Below are 17,962 nucleotides of genomic sequence, written 5' to 3' on the forward strand. Positions count from 1 at the left end.
ACTCCAGCAGGGAGCAGGGCTTGGGGAGATCCTGCCAGGAGGAGCTGCAGCCAGAGCTGGGAGTGGTGCAGGGAAGCTGTCCCTGTGCCCCTTGGCCAGGAGGGACCTAGGACACACTCACAGCACCCTCAGAGCTGTCTGGGTCCATGCTGTACACCCTGCGCCGTGCCCGCTCGGGTCTGAGTGAGGATCCAAACCCCAGGCCCAGCTGGTGGCAGAGGCTCTTCCCGGGCCATGGCAGTGGGGAACAATGCTGGTCTGTTCCCTGCTCGGGCTGGGGCCAGCAGAGAGGGATGTCCCTGCAGGCTGGGCCAGCCCATCAGGCTCAGCTCCCAACATCTGCTTTTCGGCACAGTTGGCTGCTGGGCCAGGCTGTCCCGGGACAGCTGGGAGCAATTAGGGTCCCTCTGTGGGAGAGGGGAAAGGTGACCTCAAAGGGAGATTTACGTTCAGGGGGCTGAGGAGGCTGAGCCAGCTCTGACGTGCCAGGGACCGAGGGCTGCAGCTTGGCACTAACAGGCTGGTGTCGCCCCTGTGCCCCCAGGTGCGCTACGCCACCTGGAGCATCATCATGGACTCGGTGGTGCCCTCTGACAAGGGCAACTACACCTGCATCGTGGAGAACAAGTATGGGAGCATCAACCACACCTACCAGCTGGATGTTGTGGGTGAGGAGCTGCAGGGCTGGGGCGGGAGGGGCTGCCCCTGGGTCCCCGACCCTCCCTGAGCACCACACAGGTGCTGCACCCTGCAAGGGGGAGCACTCAGAGCGGGGTTTGGGCACGTCACTGTCTGTCCCCACCTGCCCAACCCTGGCCTGCACCTCTGTGGCACAGGAAGGGGTGACCTCAGCTTCATCCTGAGGCTTTGGGGTGTTTCTGGTTTAATTTTTGTTAATCGTGGTGGAAATCATTGGATAGGAGCAGACAAGAAACTTTTCCTAATCGCCTTATTAGCCTTAATTCCCAGCTGGGCAGGCTGGGCTTGAGCACTTCCACATGTGGAGCTGCTCTAAATGCCACTAAATGAAGCATTAAAAATGTGATTTAATTTGATTACACTGAGCAAACTGAAGGGAACAGTCAGGAGGGGAACAAAGAGGTTTGTTAATGCTGACTCACCACAGTGGCAGCCGCTCTGGGAGCGCCCAGGGCCCTCCTTAGGTTTGTTTGACCTCTGACACCCACCCCCCCCCCCAACCCCAAATAGGTTCTGACCTCCCTGTCCCCACACCAGGATTTCACCTGTCCCCAGGGACCCTTTTTCATAGGTTCATTGAACACAGAATGGGTTGGGTTGGAAGGGACCTTAAAATCGTTCAGTGCCAACCACTTGCCATGGGCAGGGACACCTCTTACCAGCACAGGTTGCTCAGGGCCTCATCCAGCCTGGTGCTGAACATCTCCAGGGAGGTTGTGGAGCACAGAAGCACCCAATGTGATCTTTGATCTTTCTGTGCTCCACAACCTCCCTGGGAAACCTGTGCCAGGGTCTCACCACCCTCAACCTGTGCCAGGGTCTCAGCACCCTCAACCTGTGCCAGTCTCTCACCACCCTCAACCTGTGCCAGTCTCTCCCCACCCTCTCACCAATCTCTCCCTCATCTCCACTCTCCCTCTCCCCTCTCCCAGCTCAAAGCCATTGTCCCTCAGCCTGGCACTGCCAGCCCTTCTCAAAAGTCTCTCCCCAGCTCTCCTGTGGTCCCTTCAGGTCCTGGAAGGTTGCTCTAAGGTCTCCCTGGAGCCTTCTCCAACTTGTGCCCATAGTGGAGGTTCTTCAGGCCTCTGATCATCATTTTTGGTGCCATGAGGAGGAGTGGAGCCTGCTGGGGGGGGTTGTGAGGTCCTCTAACCCTTTTCTATGCTCCCCTCTCTCTGTGTTCCTCCAGCACCACTCAGTGTGGCCAGAGCCAGGCCATGGTGACCTTTCAGTGCCCACACCCTTTACTTTGGTGACAGTGATGGTACAAGAGCAGGCCAAGAGGAGGTTGTCCCTTGCCCCAAAACTTGGTGACTCCAAGCTGGGAACTGCTCTTCTTTGGCACCCCAACCCCTCCTGGTTGCTGTCACCCTGCTGCAAGGACCCCGTGAGCACATCGTGGCTCACCCCAGCTGGGGGTCCTCACGGGTGGAGGGGGGTTGCAGGGTACAGATGCTGCTCTGCACCAAGCTCAGTGGCCAGCAGGTCAGGGGAAGTGATCCTCTCCCTCTGTTCTCCACTGGTGAGACCTCACCTGGAGTGCTTCCTGCCCATCCCCCCGTGCAGGTGCTGGGGCTGCCAGGGTGCCCAGTGGCTCTGGCACCACTGAAGCCAGGTCACAGAAGCAGAGAATGGGAGAATGTTGGGGGTTGGATGGCACTTTGGAGGGCATCGAGTCCAGCCCAGGGGCTTGGGGTGCTGGTGGAGGAGAAGCTCAGTCTGAGCTGTCAGTGTGCTCTGGCAGCCCAGAGAGCAGCCAGGGCCTGGGCTGCAGCAGCAGCAGTGTGGGCAGCAGGGCAGGGCAGTGATCCTGCCCCTCTGCTCCACCCTGCTGAGACCCCACCTGGAGCACTGCAGCCAGAGCTGGAGCCCCTGGGACAGGAGGGCTATGGAGGTGCTGGAAGGGGTCCAGAGCAGGGCCAGGAGGATGAGCAGAGGGCTGGAGCTGCTCTGCTGTGAGCAGAGACTGAGGCAGTTGGGGCTGTGCTGCCTGGAGAGGAGAAGGCTCTGAGGTGACCTTGTTGTGGTGTTCCAGGGTCTGAAAGGGGCTACAAAAGAGCTGGGGAGGGACTGTTTAGGCTGTCAGGGAGTGACAGGACTGAGGGGAAATGGAACAAAACTGGAAGTGGGGAGATTCAGAGTGGATGTTGGGAAGAAGTTGTTCAGCAGGAGAGGGTGCTGAGAGGCTGGCAGGGGTTGCCCAGGGAGGTGGTGGAAGCCTCATGCCTGGAGGTGTTTCAGGCCAGGCTGGATGAGGCTGTGGGCAGCCTGCTCTGGTGTGAGGTGTCCCTGCCCGTGGCAGGGGGTTGGAGCTGGATGGTCCTTGGGGTCCCTTCCAGCCCTGCCTGGTCCTATGGCTCTGCACCTCTGTGCAAGGAGGATGCTTCTCCGGGTCGGGGGGGAGCTGAGCACCCCCGAGCCCCACCCTAAGGTGCCCCCTGTGCCCGCCCCGCAGAGCGGTCCCCGCACCGGCCCATCCTGCAGGCAGGGCTCCCTGCCAACAAGACCGTGGCCCTGGGCAGCAATGTGGAGTTCGTCTGCAAGGTGTACAGCGACCCCCAGCCCCACATCCAGTGGCTGAAGCACATCGAGGTGAACGGCAGCAAGATCGGCCCCGACAACCTGCCCTACGTGCAGATCCTGAAGGTAAAGCCTCGTGCCAGGCTGCCCCTGTCTGTGCCCACCCCTGCCAAAGGCCTGCCCTGCCCGCGGGGGCAGCAGCGGGGCAGTGGCACCAGTCTGGGATGGTGACCACAAAGAGCTGCCTGGGGCTGGGAAGCAGCAGCTGAGGACCTCTGGCTGACAGCCAAGGAGCCTTGAGGCAGCCTGGACCCGGGAGCCGGCGCCAGCTCCATGCCAGGGTGCCTGGAGGAGCACGGCAGGAGAGGAGGGCAGGGAGGGTGCCCAGCCCCTTGGCTGCACACAGCCAGAGCAGCCCCTTTGCACCCCCCCAGGCAGAGGCCATGGGGCTGGAGGGGCCAGCGTGGGGGTGAGCAGGGCGCTGGAGGTGGGCACCTGTGCTGCCCTGGCCAGCCCCTGCGTGCCTCTGGCCCCGCTTACAGCAAGCAAACCATCTGCAGTGCCAGCCCCTGGGGTGCCCAGACGTGTCCCCAGGGTGCCCAGCCGTGTCCCTGCCGTGCCCCTGCCGTGCACAGCCACTACCCCAGGGTGCACAGCTGTCCTCAGCCACATCCCTGGGATGCCCAGCCGTGTCCCCAGGGTGCACAGCTGTGTCCCCATCACGTGCAGCTGTGTCCTCGGGGTGCACAGATGTCTCCAGCCACGTCCCCAGAGTGCATATCCATGTCCCCAGGGGGCACAGCCATGTCCCCAGCGGGCACAGCTGTCCCCAGCCACATCCCCAGAGTGCACAGCCATGTCCCCTGGGTGCACGTCCATGTCCCCAGGGTGCACAGCCATATCTCCAGGGTGCATAGCTATGTCCCTGGGGTGTGCAGCTATGTCCTCAGCCATGTCCTCAAGGGTGACATCCACTTCCCCAGGGTGCACAGCTGTCCCCAGCCACATCCCTGGGGTGCACAGCCACGTCCCCAGAGTGCACAGCCATGTCCCCAGGGGGCACAGCTGTCCCCAGTCACATCCCCGGGGTGCACAGCCATGTGCTTAGGGGGCACAGCCATGTCCCCAGAGTGCACAGCCACATCCCCAGCGTGCACAGCTATCCCCAGCCATGTCCCCAGGGTGCATAGCTATGTCCCTGGGGTGTGCAGCTACGTCCCCAGCCATGTCCCCAGGGTGCATAGCTATGTCCCTGGGGTGTGCAGCTACGTCCCCAGCCATGTCCCCAGAGTGCACATCTGTCCCCAGCCACATCTCTGAAGTGCATGTCCACATCTCCAGGGTGTACATCCCTGTCCCCAGGTGCACAGCTGTCCCCAACCACATCTCCGGGGTGCACATCCTGCCCTAGCCACAGCCCCTGGGGCACAGCCTTGCACCCTGACCACCTCCCGCTGCCTGCCGCGCCCGGTGCCGGTGCCGGTGCCGGTGCCGGTGCGGGTGCCGGTGCCGGTGCCGGTGCGGGTGCCGGTGCCGGTGCCGGTGCCGGTGCGGGTGCGGGTGCCGGTGCCGGTGCGGGTGCGGGTGCCGGTGCCGGTGCCGGTGCCGGTGCCGGTGCGGGTGCCGGTGCCGGTGCGGGTGCCGGTGCCGGTGCCGGTGCCGGTGCCGGTGCGGGTGCCGGTGCCGGGGCGCTGCGGGGCGGGCAGGGCTGTGACTGGTTCTCGTTGGTCTGTTCCAGCACTCGGGGATTAATAGCTCCGATGCGGAGGTGCTGAGCCTGCGCAATGTGACGGAGGCGGAGAGCGGGGAGTATGTGTGTAAGGTCTCCAATTACATTGGCGAGGCCAAGCAGTCTGCGTGGCTCACTGTCACCAGACCCCTGCCCCCAGGTAACGGCAGCGCTGCCCCCCGGGCGCTGCCCCCCGCGCCCGCCCGTCCCGGAACACCTCTGGGCTCTCTGGTTTCTGCTGTGTCTTTGGTGTGCCAAGCCATGGAGAAATACCCGGCGGGGCTGGCCAGGGGCTGTGCTCTGTGTCTGCGTCCTGATGTTTGTCCTCTCTGCTTCCCGACCCCTCCTGGCTCACTGTCACCCTGCTGCAAGGACCCCGTGAGCACATCGTGGCTCACCCCAGCTGGGGGTCCTCACGGGTGGAGGGGGGTTGCAGGGTACAGATGCTGCTCTGCACCAAGCTCAGTGGCCAGCAGGTCAGGGGAAGTGATCCTCTCCCTCTGTTCTCCACTGGTGAGACCTCACCTGGAGTGCTTCCTGCCCATCCCCCCGTGCAGGTGCTGGGGCTGCCAGGGTGCCCAGTGGCTCTGGCACCACTGAAGCCAGGTCACAGAAGCAGAGAATGGGAGAATGTTGGGGGTTGGATGGCACTTTGGAGGGCATCGAGTCCAGCCCAGGGGCTTGGGGTGCTGGTGGAGGAGAAGCTCAGTCTGAGCTGTCAGTGTGCTCTGGCAGCCCAGAGAGCAGCCAGGGCCTGGGCTGCAGCAGCAGCAGTGTGGGCAGCAGGGCAGGGCAGTGATCCTGCCCCTCTGCTCCACCCTGCTGAGACCCCACCTGGAGCACTGCAGCCAGAGCTGGAGCCCCTGGGACAGGAGGGCTATGGAGGTGCTGGGAGGGGTCCAGAGCAGGGCCAGGAGGATGAGCAGAGGGCTGGAGCTGCTCTGCTGTGAGCAGAGACTGAGGCAGTTGGGGCTGTGCTGCCTGGAGAGGAGAAGGCTCTGAGGTGACCTTGTGGTGTTCCAGGGTCTGAAAGGGGCTACAAAAGAGCTGGGGAGGGACTGTTTAGGCTGTCAGGGAGTGACAGGACTGAGGGGAAATGGAACAAAACTGGAAGTGGGGAGATTCAGAGTGGATGTTGGGAAGAAGTTGTTCAGCAGGAGAGGGTGCTGAGAGGCTGGCAGGGGTTGCCCAGGGAGGTGGTGGAAGCCTCATGCCTGGAGGTGTTTCAGGCCAGGCTGGATGAGGCTGTGCACAGCCTGCTCTGGTGTGAGGTGTCCCTGCCCGTGGCAGGAGGTTGGAACTGGATGGTCCTTGGGGTCCCTTCCAGCCCTGCCTGGTTCTGTGATTCTAGAACTGCTGCCAGAGCAGCAGCATCCAGGGCAGGTCACACAGGAATGCATCCAGATGGGTCTTGAAAGCCTCCAGAGAAGGAGACTCCACAGCCTCTCTGGGCAGTCTCTCATGGCAAAAATCTTCCCTCATGCTGAGGAGATCCCTCCTGGGTTCCAGTCTGTACTGCAATTAAATGCAAAGCTGGAGCTGGCCAAGTTGCTGCAGGAGACCATTGCAGAGATGGCCAAAAGGTACAAAGCAGACACAGGCCAAGGGAAACAATTCTCCTCCTGTGTGCACCAGGTGGGAGCTGTGCTGGGGGTGGCAGCAGCTGTGCTTACACCAGCTTTACTGCTGCTGCCTTGGGCAGAGTGGGTGGGACTTGTGCAGACTGCAGGCAGCACAGAGCTGGCCCAGAGAACGTTAGGGGCTTGGAAGGGACCTCTGGAGATCACTGAGCCCTGTCAGAGCAGGGGAACCCAGGGCAGGGCTGGCAGGAATGCATCCAGGGCAGGAGACTCCAGAGCCTCTCTGCTCCAGGCCTCCAGCACCCTCCCAGCAAAGAAGTTTTCCCTTAGGTTGGGGTGGAAGCTCCTGGGTTCCAGTTTGTGCTCCTTGTTCCTTGACCTGTTAGTGGGCACCACCTGAAAGAGCCTGGCACCTTCAGCCTGGCACCTTCAGCCTGGCACCTTCAGCCTGCCACCCACCCCTCAGATGTTTACAGAGCTCTGAGCTTCTCTCAGCCTTTGCTCAAAACCAAACAGCCTCAGGTCTCTCTGGTCAGCAGAGATGTGCATCCTTGCAGCCTCTGTTGGACTCTCTCCAGCAGATCCCTGTCCCTCTGGACCTGGGCAGCCCCAGGCTGGACACAGGTCCTACAGCCATGGCACAGCTTGGGCTGGAAAGGAGCCCTGAGATCACTGAGTCCAACCATTAGTAAGATCCCCTCCTCCCGGCCCTAATGAGCTTTGCCCTTTTCCCTCTCTCATCCTACTGCAGTGGCAGAGAGGAGTGCCAGGGTGGGCATCAGGAAGGGCTTTGCCCTGGGAGGGAGAAGGGGACTGGCAAATTGGGGTGGTCCTCAGCCTGGGCTGATGGCTCTGCTGCCTCTGCTCCGCTCAGATGCGCCGCAGCGGGCAGCAGCCCAGCACCCAGGAGATCATCAGCTTCTGCAGGCTCTTGGAGGATGAGCTGACCCTGGAGCACTTGGAGAGGCCACAGCTGGTGGCTCTCTGCAACCTGCTCGAGCTGCAGCCCTCTAAGAGCACCGAGTCCACCCAGTGGTCCCTGCGGTGCTGCCGCTGGGACTGCCGCAGTGCCCGGTGTGCCCAGCAGCACCCAGCCCACGTCCTTGGTCTGCGTCCCCCACCCCTGCTGCCCTCTTGTCTCCGTCCTTGTGCCTCCCCACGTCGTGCACATCCAGCAGCCAGCTCTGCCCGAGGGTTATTTCTCCATGGAGCCCATCGGCAGCATGCTCAGATGGGCAGGAGGCTGCCTGTGGTGAAGGGTTTTTAAGCAGCGTCTCCGTAGGTGCCCTGGATGAGTGGTCATCCGGAGGGTCTCTCTAGCAGGTCTCTGCCTTGGTCTCTGTCTGCTCCCTGGGGGGTCTGGCAATGAGACTGGGCCCTCCCTCCTCTCTGGCCTCCTTCCCAGAGGATCTGATGTGGTTTGCTTCTCCGTCTTTTTGTTGTTTTCTGCCTCCATTGTGCCCTCCAGACCGCAGGCGTTAACACCACAGACAAAGAAATGGAAGTGCTGCACTTAAGGAATGTCTCTTTTGAGGATGCTGGGGAGTATACTTGTTTGGCGGGTAACTCTATTGGCATCTCCCATCACTCTGCATGGTTGACAGTTCTCGAAGGTATTTACTCCTCTTCCTCTCCGTTTCCTCCCTCTTTTCCGATGTATGCATTGCAGTCCGGGAGAGAGCCCCCCCGCCCCCGCCAGCCCCTGCCCCCTCCAGTGCTGCTCGCTGGGACAGCTACAGCTGCAACAGGGTGGAAGGTGCATCCCCCTGCCCTCTATCCCTCCCTGCACTCCCACTCTGGGGTCCATCCCCTACCAGTGCAGGTTACTGGGACAGCTGCAGCAGGATGGGAAATGCATCCCCTTGCCCTCTGTCCCTCCCTGAACTCCCAAACTGGGGTCTGTCTCCCTCCCAGTGCTGGTGACTGGGACAGCTGCAGGACTGCCCTGCAGCTGGAGCAGAATGGGAAATGCATCCCCCTGCCCTCTATCCCTCCCAGCACCTCCAAACTGGGGTCTGTCCCTCACCCAATTCTGGTCACTGGGACAGCTGTGGAGCTCCTCCACAGCTGGAGCAGGATGGGACATGTGTCCCCCTGCCCTCTACCCCACATTGAGACTTGTCCCCCACCCAGTTCTGGTCACTGGGACAGCTGCAGCTGGAGCAGGATGGGAAATGCATCCCCCTGCCCTGTACTCCTTTCTGTCTGTGGTCTGGGGTCTGTCCACCACCCAGTTCTGGTCACTGGGACAGCTGTGGGACTCCTCCACAGCTGGAGCAGGATGGACACATGTCTCCCTGCCTCCTACCCCAAATTGGGGTCTGTCCCCTCCCTCGGTGCTGGTCACTGGAACAGCTGCAGCAGGATGAGAAATGCATCCCCCTGCTCCTTACCCCTCCCTGCACATCCAAATTGGGGTCTGTCTGCCCCCCTGTGCTGGTCACTGGGACAGCTGTGGGGCTCTTCTGCAGGTGGAGCAGGATGGGGCATGTGTCCCCCTGCCCTGTGCCCACCCCTGCACCTCCAGTTGGGGTCTGTTCCCTGCTCTCTCCCTGGCCCAGGCAATGCATACCCAGGGGAACTTAACCAGGGGCTGTTGGAGCAGGATGGTGCTGTGCCACGGGGCACAGACAGCTGGGTGGCAGCAGGACCTGGGGGTGCTGGCAGTGCTGCCCCCTGTGCTGCTGGGGTGTGCTGGCCTTGCCCTGTGGCACAGCACCTGTGCTGGGGCTCTGTGTTGCTTCTGCTGTGCTGCTGGGGGTGGCTGCCCCGTGGTGCCCATGGATGCTGCTCCTCAGGCATCGATGTGCCAAGGGCTGATAACAGCAGCTGGGAAAGCTTTTGGGCCCTTGGGTGCTGCCTGCAGTCCAGCCAGAAGCTTTCCCTGTTATCAGCCACTGCTTGCTCAGCTGAGTGTGCTTGGAGGTGGGACACAAACCTTCAGTTGCCTCTTACAGCTCTCTCTGAGCTCTGATCTCTGGGGGTGGGGGGTGTCAGGTTGGGGGGTTCCCACCCTGCCAGGTTCACTGCGTGCGCTTCGCCGCCACTCTGGAGCCTGCTGCAGGGCTGCAGCTGCTGCGAGCTGCTCGCGGCATTGACACCAACTCTGCCACCAGAGCAGGGTCTGCCCCGTGGCATGGGGGGCAGGACCCTCCTCCCTGCCAGCCTGGAGGTCCCGTGGCAGATCACTGCCACTGGAGCTGCTCCTGCCTGCTGTGCCCTGAGTACCCCCTGGTAATGCCTGAACAACCCCAGGCACAGCTGAGGCATCTCACCCCAACTCTGCACACCTGCTCTGCAGAGCCCCTCCCTTGCATCCCACCCCCACTTCTGCACCCCATTCCCCCTCTCTGCATCCCACCCCCCACCTCTGCATCCCACCCCCTTCTGCACCCCATTCCCCCCATCTGCATCTCGCCCCTCTCTGCACCCCACCCCCCTCTGAATCCCACCCCCCCTCTGCATCCCATTCCCCCCTTCTGCATCCCACCCCCCTTTGCATCCCATCTCTGCATCCCATCCCCCCCATCTGCATCTTACCCCTCTCTGCACCCTACCCCCCTCTGAATCCCACCCACCCCCGCTCTCCACCCCACCACACTCAGGGGAGCCCCCAGACACCCAGAGCCTGGCAGCATGGGCAGAGCATAGCTGTTGGGAAGGGGACCTGTCCCCATGGCTGCCCACAGTGCCCCATCCCTGTGGGGTGATGCAGGAGAGACACCAGCACAGCCCCAACCAGAGACCCCCACTGCCTTGGCACAGCCACCTCAGCCAAGGACCACGAACTCTGTCCCTCAGCCTCTCCCCTCTCCTTGGCATCCCCATCCCATGCCCACAGGTGCCTCAGAAGCATTGCACAGCCGTGGGGGTGAGGAGCCCCCAGGGGCACCCACACCTTTGCTGCTGGGCTGGGTGCATGGGCAGCCCCCACGGCCCTGACACAGGCTGCACCAGCGCTGCACAGCCTGTGCCCAGCCAGCACAAGGAGGAGCTGAGGGGTTCCCCCAGCACCATCCTGCTCCTCAGCCCCAGGCAGGCTTTCAGGTGCTAATGCCCTGTTCACCCTGACCCAGCTATTGAGGACACCCCAGCCATGATGACCTCCCCACTCTACCTGGAGATCATCATCTACTGCACCGGGGCCTTCCTCATCTCCTGCATGGTGGTGACAGTCATCATCTACAAGATGAAGAGCACCACCAAGAAGACAGACTTCAACAGCCAGCTGGCAGTGCACAAGCTGGCCAAGAGCATCCCCCTGCGCAGACAGGTAACAGAAAGTAGAGAGGGGGTTTGTTTGCACCTACTGCCCCTCCTGGGACACCTGCCCTGCCCTGGGGGGCAGCTTCTTGGGGAGGGGGGATGAGAGGAGACCAGGCATGAGCTCACCCTGCTGCTCATGCCACCCTCTCCAGCCTCGTGCCCGTCTGTGGGCTCTGCCCCAGGTCAGCAGCACAGTCACAGAATCAATCACAGAGTGCCAGGGGCTGGAAGGGACCTCCAAAGCTCATCCAGTCCCTGCCCCCCTGCCAGAGCAGATCACCCAGGAACACATCCAGGCAGGTGTGGGATATCTCCAGAGAGGGAGACTCCAATGAAGCAGGAGGTTCCCAGGCTGTGGACTCTGATGGACTCAGAACTCTTTGGGCTAGAAGGGACCTTTCAGGCTGCCCAACCCAGCCCTTCACCCAGCACTGCCAGGGCACACCAAACCATGCCCCCACATCACACCTCCGTGGCTTTGAAACCTCCCCAGGGATGGACACTCCACCACTGCCCTGGGCAGCCTGGGCCTGTGCCAGGGGTGGAGGGCACAGGTGTGACTCTGCCAGGCAGCCTTACAGCAGCAGCAGGCACCATGGCCTCTGTCCTCCCACCTAAAGGCAGCTTCTAGCCCTTCTATGGGCCTGCCCCAGCCCCTTGGTGTCCTTCTTGGAGTGAGGGGCCCCAAACTGAACCCAGTGTTTGGTTTGTGGCCTCACCAGTGCCCAGAGCAGGGGGACAATCCTTGCCCTGGTCCTGCTGGCCACACCATTGCTGATCCAAGCCAGGATGCTGGTGGCCTTCTTGGGCACCTGGACACAGACTGGCTCCTCTTGAGCCACTCTTGCCCAACCCCCCTGGGTCCTTTCCCACCAGGCACTTTCCACCCACTCTGCCCCAAGCTTGGAGCCTTCCTGGGGTTGTTGTGACCCAAGCCCAGCACTTGGCCTCACCCCATTAACCTCTGCCCATGGATCCAGCCTGGCCAGATCCTTCTGTAGAGCCTTCAATTGCCCAGCAGATCCACACCCCCCACTCCCTTGGTGCCAGCTACAGACTGACCTAGGGAGCCTCAGTGCCCTCATCCAGGCTGCTGATAAAGCTCCTGAGCAGAAGCAAGCAGAGCAGGGGGGGGGGGGGGGGCAGGCCTGGGGTGGTCAGCACCTCCCTGCTGGTGGGGCAAGCCCCCCACGGGAGGGTAACCCACGGTCCCACTGCAGGTGTCTGCTGACTCCAGCTCCTCCATGAACTCGGGGGTGATGCTGGTGCGGCCCTCGCGCCTCTCCTCCAGCGGCACCCCCATGCTGGCAGGGGTCTCCGAGTACGAGCTCCCCGAGGACCCCCGCTGGGAGCTGCCCCGGGACAGGTGAGCTCCTGCCCCTGCTACCCTGGGGATAAAGCTGCCAGAGCAGCCTGGGTGGGAGCTGGGTGAGGCTGATGGCATCGCCAGTGCCCTTTGCCCCAGCACTGATGACTCACCGTGGCCACCAGCCCCTGCGTCGCAGGATCCAGGGGTTGGAAGGGAGCCAAAGAGAGCATCACAGGCTCACAGCTGTCAGGGGTTGGAAGGGACCCAGAGAGCTCATCCAGTCCAAGCCCCTGCCAGAGCAGCACCATCCAAGCTAGCTCAGGGCACACAGCAACACATCCAGACAGGCCTGCAAAGGCTCCACACAAGGAGACTCCACAACCTCTCTGGGCAGCCTGTGCCAGGCTCTGGGACCCTTCCAGCCAAGAAGTTGCCCTTGTGCTGAGCTGCAACCTCCTGTGCTGCAGCTTCCATCCACTGCTGCTTGTCCTGTGCCAGGCAGCAGTGAGCAGAGCCTGTCCCCCCCTCCTGACCCCCAGCCCTCAGAGAGTTACAGACATTGATTCAATCCCCTCTCAGTCTTCTCTTCTGCAGACTCTCAGCCCCAGGTCCCTCAGCCTCTCCTCACCAGGCACTGCTCCACTCCCCTCATCCTCCTCGGAGCCCTCTGCTGGACTCTCTGCAGCAGTTCCTGTCCCTCTTCAACTCAGACTCTTTCCTCCCCACCCCAGGCTGATCCTGGGCAAGCCCCTGGGAGAGGGCTGCTTCGGGCAGGTGGTGCTGGCAGAAGCCATTGGCCTCGACAAGGACAAGCCCAACCGCGTGACCAAGGTGGCGGTGAAGATGCTCAAGTGTAGGTGGCAGCGAGCGAGGGGAGAGGGCTCCTGGCACCATGCTGGGTCTGTGCCAAGTGGAGGGACACCCAGCCCAGCCTGCCCACCTCCAGCTGCTGTCTTCTCCACCTCTTTAGCTGACGCCACAGAGAAGGACTTGTCCGACCTGATCTCGGAGATGGAGATGATGAAGATGATTGGCAAGCACAAGAACATCATCAACCTGCTGGGCGCCTGCACACAGGACGGTGAGGGCACCTCTGCCACCCCCCTGACCGCTGCCCACGTGCCAGGACCGGGCTGATCCCCACGCACACGGGCTCGGGACTGCCTGCTCCGTGGTCCAGCTGCCCATTGTGCCCTCCCTGCCGCTGCAGGACCCCTCTATGTGATCGTGGAGTACGCGAGCAAGGGCAACCTGCGGGAGTACCTGCAGGCGCGGCGGCCCCCGGGCATGGAGTACTGCTACAACCCCGCCCGGGTGCCCGAGGAGCAGCTCTCCTTCAAGGACCTGGTCTCCTGTGCCTACCAGGTGGCCCGGGGCATGGAGTACCTGGCCTCCAAGAAGGTGAGGAGCTCCTGGGCACCTGTGCTGGCATGGGGAGCCTGGCAGCTGCGTGGGAGTGGGATGCAGCCTTCCCCCCCTGCCTCTTCCGTCGTGAGGGCTCTGGGAACCAGCTGACAGCCCCCTGCTGGCTCAGTGCATCCACAGGGACCTGGCGGCCAGGAACGTGCTGGTGACAGAGGACAACGTGATGAAGATTGCTGACTTCGGGCTGGCCCGGGACATCCACCACATCGATTACTACAAGAAGACCACAAACGTGAGTGAATGGGCACGGGTGGCACCAGGAGCATCCCAACCCACCCTGCCAATGCCTCCTGAGAGGAGCTTGCAGTGAGGTGGGAGTTGGTCTCTTCTGCATTAGGGTGAAGTGATAGGACAAGAGGAAATGGCCTGGAATTGTGCCAGAGGAGGGTTAGGCTGGAGATGAGAAAAGTTCCTTTGCTGCAAGAGTGGTCAGGGATTGGCACAGGCTGCCCAGGGAGCTGGTGGAGTGCCCACCCCTGGGTGGCCATGGCGCTGGGGGCCGTGGTTTGGTGCCCGTGGGGGGGTTGGGTTGCTGTTGGACTGGATGATCTCTGAAGGCTTCTCCCAGCCAACCAATTCCATGACTCTGTGAGCATGCAGAGCTGTCTGCAGCTGCCCCCCCTGCTCCTGGGGGGCATGGAGCCAACGTGAGGCTTTCTCGTGTGCCAGGGTCGGCTGCCAGTGAAGTGGATGGCCCCCGAGGCTCTGTTTGACCGCATCTACACCCACCAGAGCGACGTGTGAGTAGCACCCACAGTGCCTGCTGCTGCCGTGGCAGGGCTGGGGTGGGCTGGAGGGAGCCAAAGTGGCTCCTTGTCCTTGGGGGAGCCCTCACTCGTCTGCAGAGTGCTGCTGGCCACTTGGCTGCCTGCATCTCAGCATGGGGAGCTTCAGTGCCGTGAGGGTGGGCAGGCACTGGCACAGGCTGCCCGGGGAGGCTCTGGCTGCCCCCTCCCTGCAGGTGTTCAAGGCCAGGGTGGATGAAGCCTTGAGCAACCTGCACTGGTGGGAGGTGTCCCTGCCCATGCCAGGGGGTTGGCACTGGATGGTCTTTAAGGTCCCTTCCAACCCAACCAGTGCCACCATTCTGTGGGGCTGAGGTCCCATCTCACCTGGTCCTCAGCACTACATGTGCCAGCAGCTGCCACTTGTCCTGATCTGATGCAGACAATCTGTGCCAGAGGAGGTGCTTTGAACCCAAACTGCATTTGGTGCTGGGTCTCATTTGTCCTGCAGAGCCAAGCAGAGCTCCTAGTCCTTGTCCCTCCCAGCTGCTGGCTGTCCCCAAAGCTCAGAGCTGGGGGGTGCCAGCTCCCAGAGCCAGGTGCCCCAGCCTCTGCCCTGTGTTTGCCCCTGGCAGGTGGTCCTTTGGTGTGCTGCTGTGGGAGATCTTCACCCTGGGTGGCTCACCCTACCCTGGTGTGCCTGTGGAGGAGCTCTTCAAGCTGCTGAAGGAAGGGCACAGGATGGACAAGCCCAGCAACTGCACCAACGAGCTGTGAGTGTGGGCAAGAAGGGAGGTGCTGGCACCCCAGTGGCCCCTGCCCAGCCAGGGGCAGCAAAGGGCAGCAAAGCTGGTGAAGGGCCTGGAGAGGAGCATCTGGGGGTGCTCAGCCTGGAGGAGAGGAGGCTGAGAGGAGACCTCATTGCTCTCTGCAGCTCCCTGAAGGAGGTGGGGGTTGGGCTCTGCTCCCTGGGATCAGGTGATGGAAGGAGAGGAACTGGAATTGTGCCAGGGGAGGGTTGTTAGGTTGGAGAGGAGGAAAAATTCCCTGCCAGTGGTGAGGGCCTGCAGAGGCTGCCCAGGGAGGTGCTGGAGTCCATCCCCTGGTGCTGTTTCCCTCCCATGGCTGTGGGGTCCCCAGCCCCAGCTGTGGGCTGAGCCCTGGGCTCCCCTGTGCCCCCCCAGGTACATGATGATGAGGGACTGCTGGCACGCTGTGCCCTCCCAGAGACCTACCTTCAAGCAGCTGGTGGAAGACCTGGACAGGATCGTGGCCATGACCTCCAACCAGGTAGGGCAGAGGCACCCACGAGCCCCAACCTGCCCCCGCCCTGCCCGGCGTGGGCACTGCCCAGGGGGGTGCCTGGCCCCTTCCTGAGCCTGCCTCGGGGTTTGCCCCTGGCAGGAGTACCTGGACCTCTCCATGCCCCTGGACCAGTACTCTCCTGGCTTCCCGGACACGCGCAGCTCCACCTGCTCCTCGGGGGAGGACTCTGTCTTCTCGCACGACCCTCTCCCGGACGAGCCCTGCCTGCCCAGGCTGCCCCCCCAGCACACCAACGGCGGACTGAAGCGGCACTGAGGGCGGCACTGCCAGCAGGGACTGCCACGCCCTGCCACGCCCTGCCCTGCCCTGCGCAGCAGAGCTGAGCTAGAGCCGGAGGGCTTCAGAGACACAGCCCTGGCATCTCACCTCACCCAGCTCCTGTGCCAGCTTCTCCTGCCACCGCAGCCGTGAGCTCTCTGCAGCCCAAGGGGTCTCTTCTGCTGGGTTTTTGCCGTTCCCTTTGGGATCTTCTCTTTATTCCCTTTGAAACCTCTTTCCCACGAGGTCTGCGCTCCAAATAGCTCCACTTGGCGAAGCTGAGACCCTCTCCTGCGGGCATCACCCTGCCGGGCAGCCCACCCCAGGATGTCCCCCTCCTGGCACGGCAGGGCAGAGCAGAGCAAGGCAGGGATCATCCCCCACCCACCGCGGCGCAAAGAACTCAGCGAGCTGCCAGCAGCTGGCACCAGCAGCGCCCTGCCCAGCAGCGCCCTGCCCAGCAGCGCCAGGAGCCCGGCAGAGCTGCCAGTGCCTGGGGACGGGGGAGGGCTGAGCGCTGGGGGGCAGCCAAAGCAGAGCAGTGCAGAGCTGCTGTGTACATACCTAAAGATAATGTATAAATATGAATATATATTTACAGGGCTTCTTTGTTTTGGCTGGGGGGGGCGGGGGGAGGTTGTTCCCAGAGCTATGCCAAGTGTGCTAGGAAGGTACTAGTGGCTGGTAGGGATCAGTTGCTGTGAGGAAGAAGAAGAAGAAGAAGAGGAAAGGGGAGGAAAAAAAAAAGAAAAGGAGAAAAAAAAAAAAGAAAGAAACCAAAAACAAAAAAAGAGAAAAAAGAGGAGAAGGGAGGGGAAAGTTCATCTATTTTGCTACTTTTGCTGGGTTTATTTTTTTAAGTTATGTTCTAAACCTCTGCAGTTTAGGTCCCTGGTTAAGAGTTGCTGCTGCTGCTGCTGCTGCTTTGTGTGGGGCTGTCCATGAAGCTGGCATTGCCTTCGGGGCAGATCTTGTCCCTGTGTGCCTGGCCCCGCCCTGGCCTCTCACATTCCACATCCCTACCCCCCCACCCCCGCCAAGGGCTAGGGCTGGGCATTGCCCGTGGCACGGTGGTGGTAGGTGGGGTGGGGTGGATGTGCTCTGTGGGTTTGGCAGTGCCCGGATGGTGCCCTTGGGAGGGGGTGGGCGCCGCTTGGGAAGGAGTTGGGGGACCCACAGCCAGCCCTCTGCAAGACAGAGGGGTGGTGCCACGTGGTGCCAACCCATCCAGCCCGGCTGGGTGCCCAGTCCCTAAGCCACTGTGCCCTGGGTGATGCCCACCAGTGCCTTACTGGCCCTTGTCCAGGGCATTGCCTTCGTGCAGGACACTGTCCCCATCTAGGACAATGTCCTTGTGCAGGGCTCTGTCCTCCTCCAGGGCACTGTGCCACCCAGCTCTGTCCAGACGTGCCCTCTGGTCTCTGTCCTGGAGGCAGCTGTGGTGCCCAGCTGCCCAAGCTTGGCTCCACAGAGCTGGTGCCACTTTGCTGTGCCAGGGGGGATGGGGCATTTCCCTGGGTGGGGGCCAGCCCCTCACCAGGGCAAGGGGGCACATGTGCCCCCCTCCCTCCCTGGCACTGGCTGGAGGCTCCGGAGCCAGGATGCTGTTACTTGAAAAGTTTCTTTTGCCTTTGTATGGAGAAATATTTGTTGTAAACTCTTCTGTAATGGACCTGCAACTCCTCTGATGATTAAAGACTTTAACCCAGCCTCGGCCCAGCCCAGGCATGAGGGAGAGCCTGCTCTGGGCTGCTGGGTGATGGGCACTGAGGGGGTCTGGGCACTGACCAGTTTGGGTGGCAAATCTCTCCAGTATTCCCTGGAAAAATATCCTCTGGTTGAGCAGCTGCAGCCCTGTGACAGGAGAGACCTGGAGGTGCTGGAAGGTGTCCAGAGGAGGGTACCAGGGATGCTCAGAGGGATGGAGCTGCTCTGCTGTGGGACAGGCTGAGGCAGTTGGGGCTGCTCGGTCTGGAGAGGAGAAGGCTCTGAGGTGACCTTGTTGTGACCTTTCAGTATCTGAAAGGGGCTACAGGAAAGCTGGGGAGGGACTGTTTGGGCTGTCAGGGAGTGATAGGACTGGAGGGGATGGAGCCAAACTGGAAGTGAGGAGGTTCAGACTGGA

General features: G+C 62.0%; 2 protein-coding genes across 5 annotated transcripts in view; both read left to right on the forward strand.

Annotated features, from left to right (window-relative positions):
* FGFR1 (fibroblast growth factor receptor 1) overlaps positions 1 to 17,546 on the forward strand; it is a 38,426-nt gene extending 20,880 nt beyond the window's left edge. For 2 of the 4 annotated variants that reach the window (XM_064175641.1, XM_064175642.1), the window contains 13 exons: positions 545 to 668; positions 3,155 to 3,345; positions 7,997 to 8,141; positions 10,605 to 10,807; positions 12,015 to 12,160; positions 12,835 to 12,956; positions 13,074 to 13,184; positions 13,314 to 13,504; positions 13,638 to 13,760; positions 14,198 to 14,268; positions 14,889 to 15,026; positions 15,438 to 15,543; positions 15,658 to 17,546. In XM_064175641.1, the coding sequence (XP_064031711.1) occupies positions 545 to 668; positions 3,155 to 3,345; positions 7,997 to 8,141; positions 10,605 to 10,807; positions 12,015 to 12,160; positions 12,835 to 12,956; positions 13,074 to 13,184; positions 13,314 to 13,504; positions 13,638 to 13,760; positions 14,198 to 14,268; positions 14,889 to 15,026; positions 15,438 to 15,543; positions 15,658 to 15,834 (1,848 nt within the window). In that variant the 3' untranslated portion in view covers positions 15,835 to 17,546. The remainder of the gene's footprint in view (positions 1 to 544; positions 669 to 3,154; positions 3,346 to 7,996; positions 8,142 to 10,604; positions 10,808 to 12,014; positions 12,161 to 12,834; positions 12,957 to 13,073; positions 13,185 to 13,313; positions 13,505 to 13,637; positions 13,761 to 14,197; positions 14,269 to 14,888; positions 15,027 to 15,437; positions 15,544 to 15,657) is intronic. The other 2 variants (XM_064175640.1, XM_064175644.1) reach the window with 1 other exon arrangement.
* LOC135192482 (uncharacterized) lies at positions 5,981 to 8,031 on the forward strand. Its single transcript, XM_064175645.1, has 2 exons — positions 5,981 to 6,583; positions 7,403 to 8,031. The coding sequence occupies exons 1-2, from the start codon at positions 6,188 to 6,190 to the stop codon at positions 7,793 to 7,795; spliced, it is 789 nt and encodes a 262-aa protein (XP_064031715.1). The 5' UTR covers positions 5,981 to 6,187; the 3' UTR covers positions 7,796 to 8,031.
* Positions 17,547 to 17,962: the final 416 nt, after the last annotated feature.

This window comes from Pogoniulus pusillus, chromosome 42 (assembly GCF_015220805.1).
Source record: "Pogoniulus pusillus isolate bPogPus1 chromosome 42, bPogPus1.pri, whole genome shotgun sequence".
NCBI lineage: Eukaryota > Metazoa > Chordata > Aves > Piciformes > Lybiidae > Pogoniulus > Pogoniulus pusillus.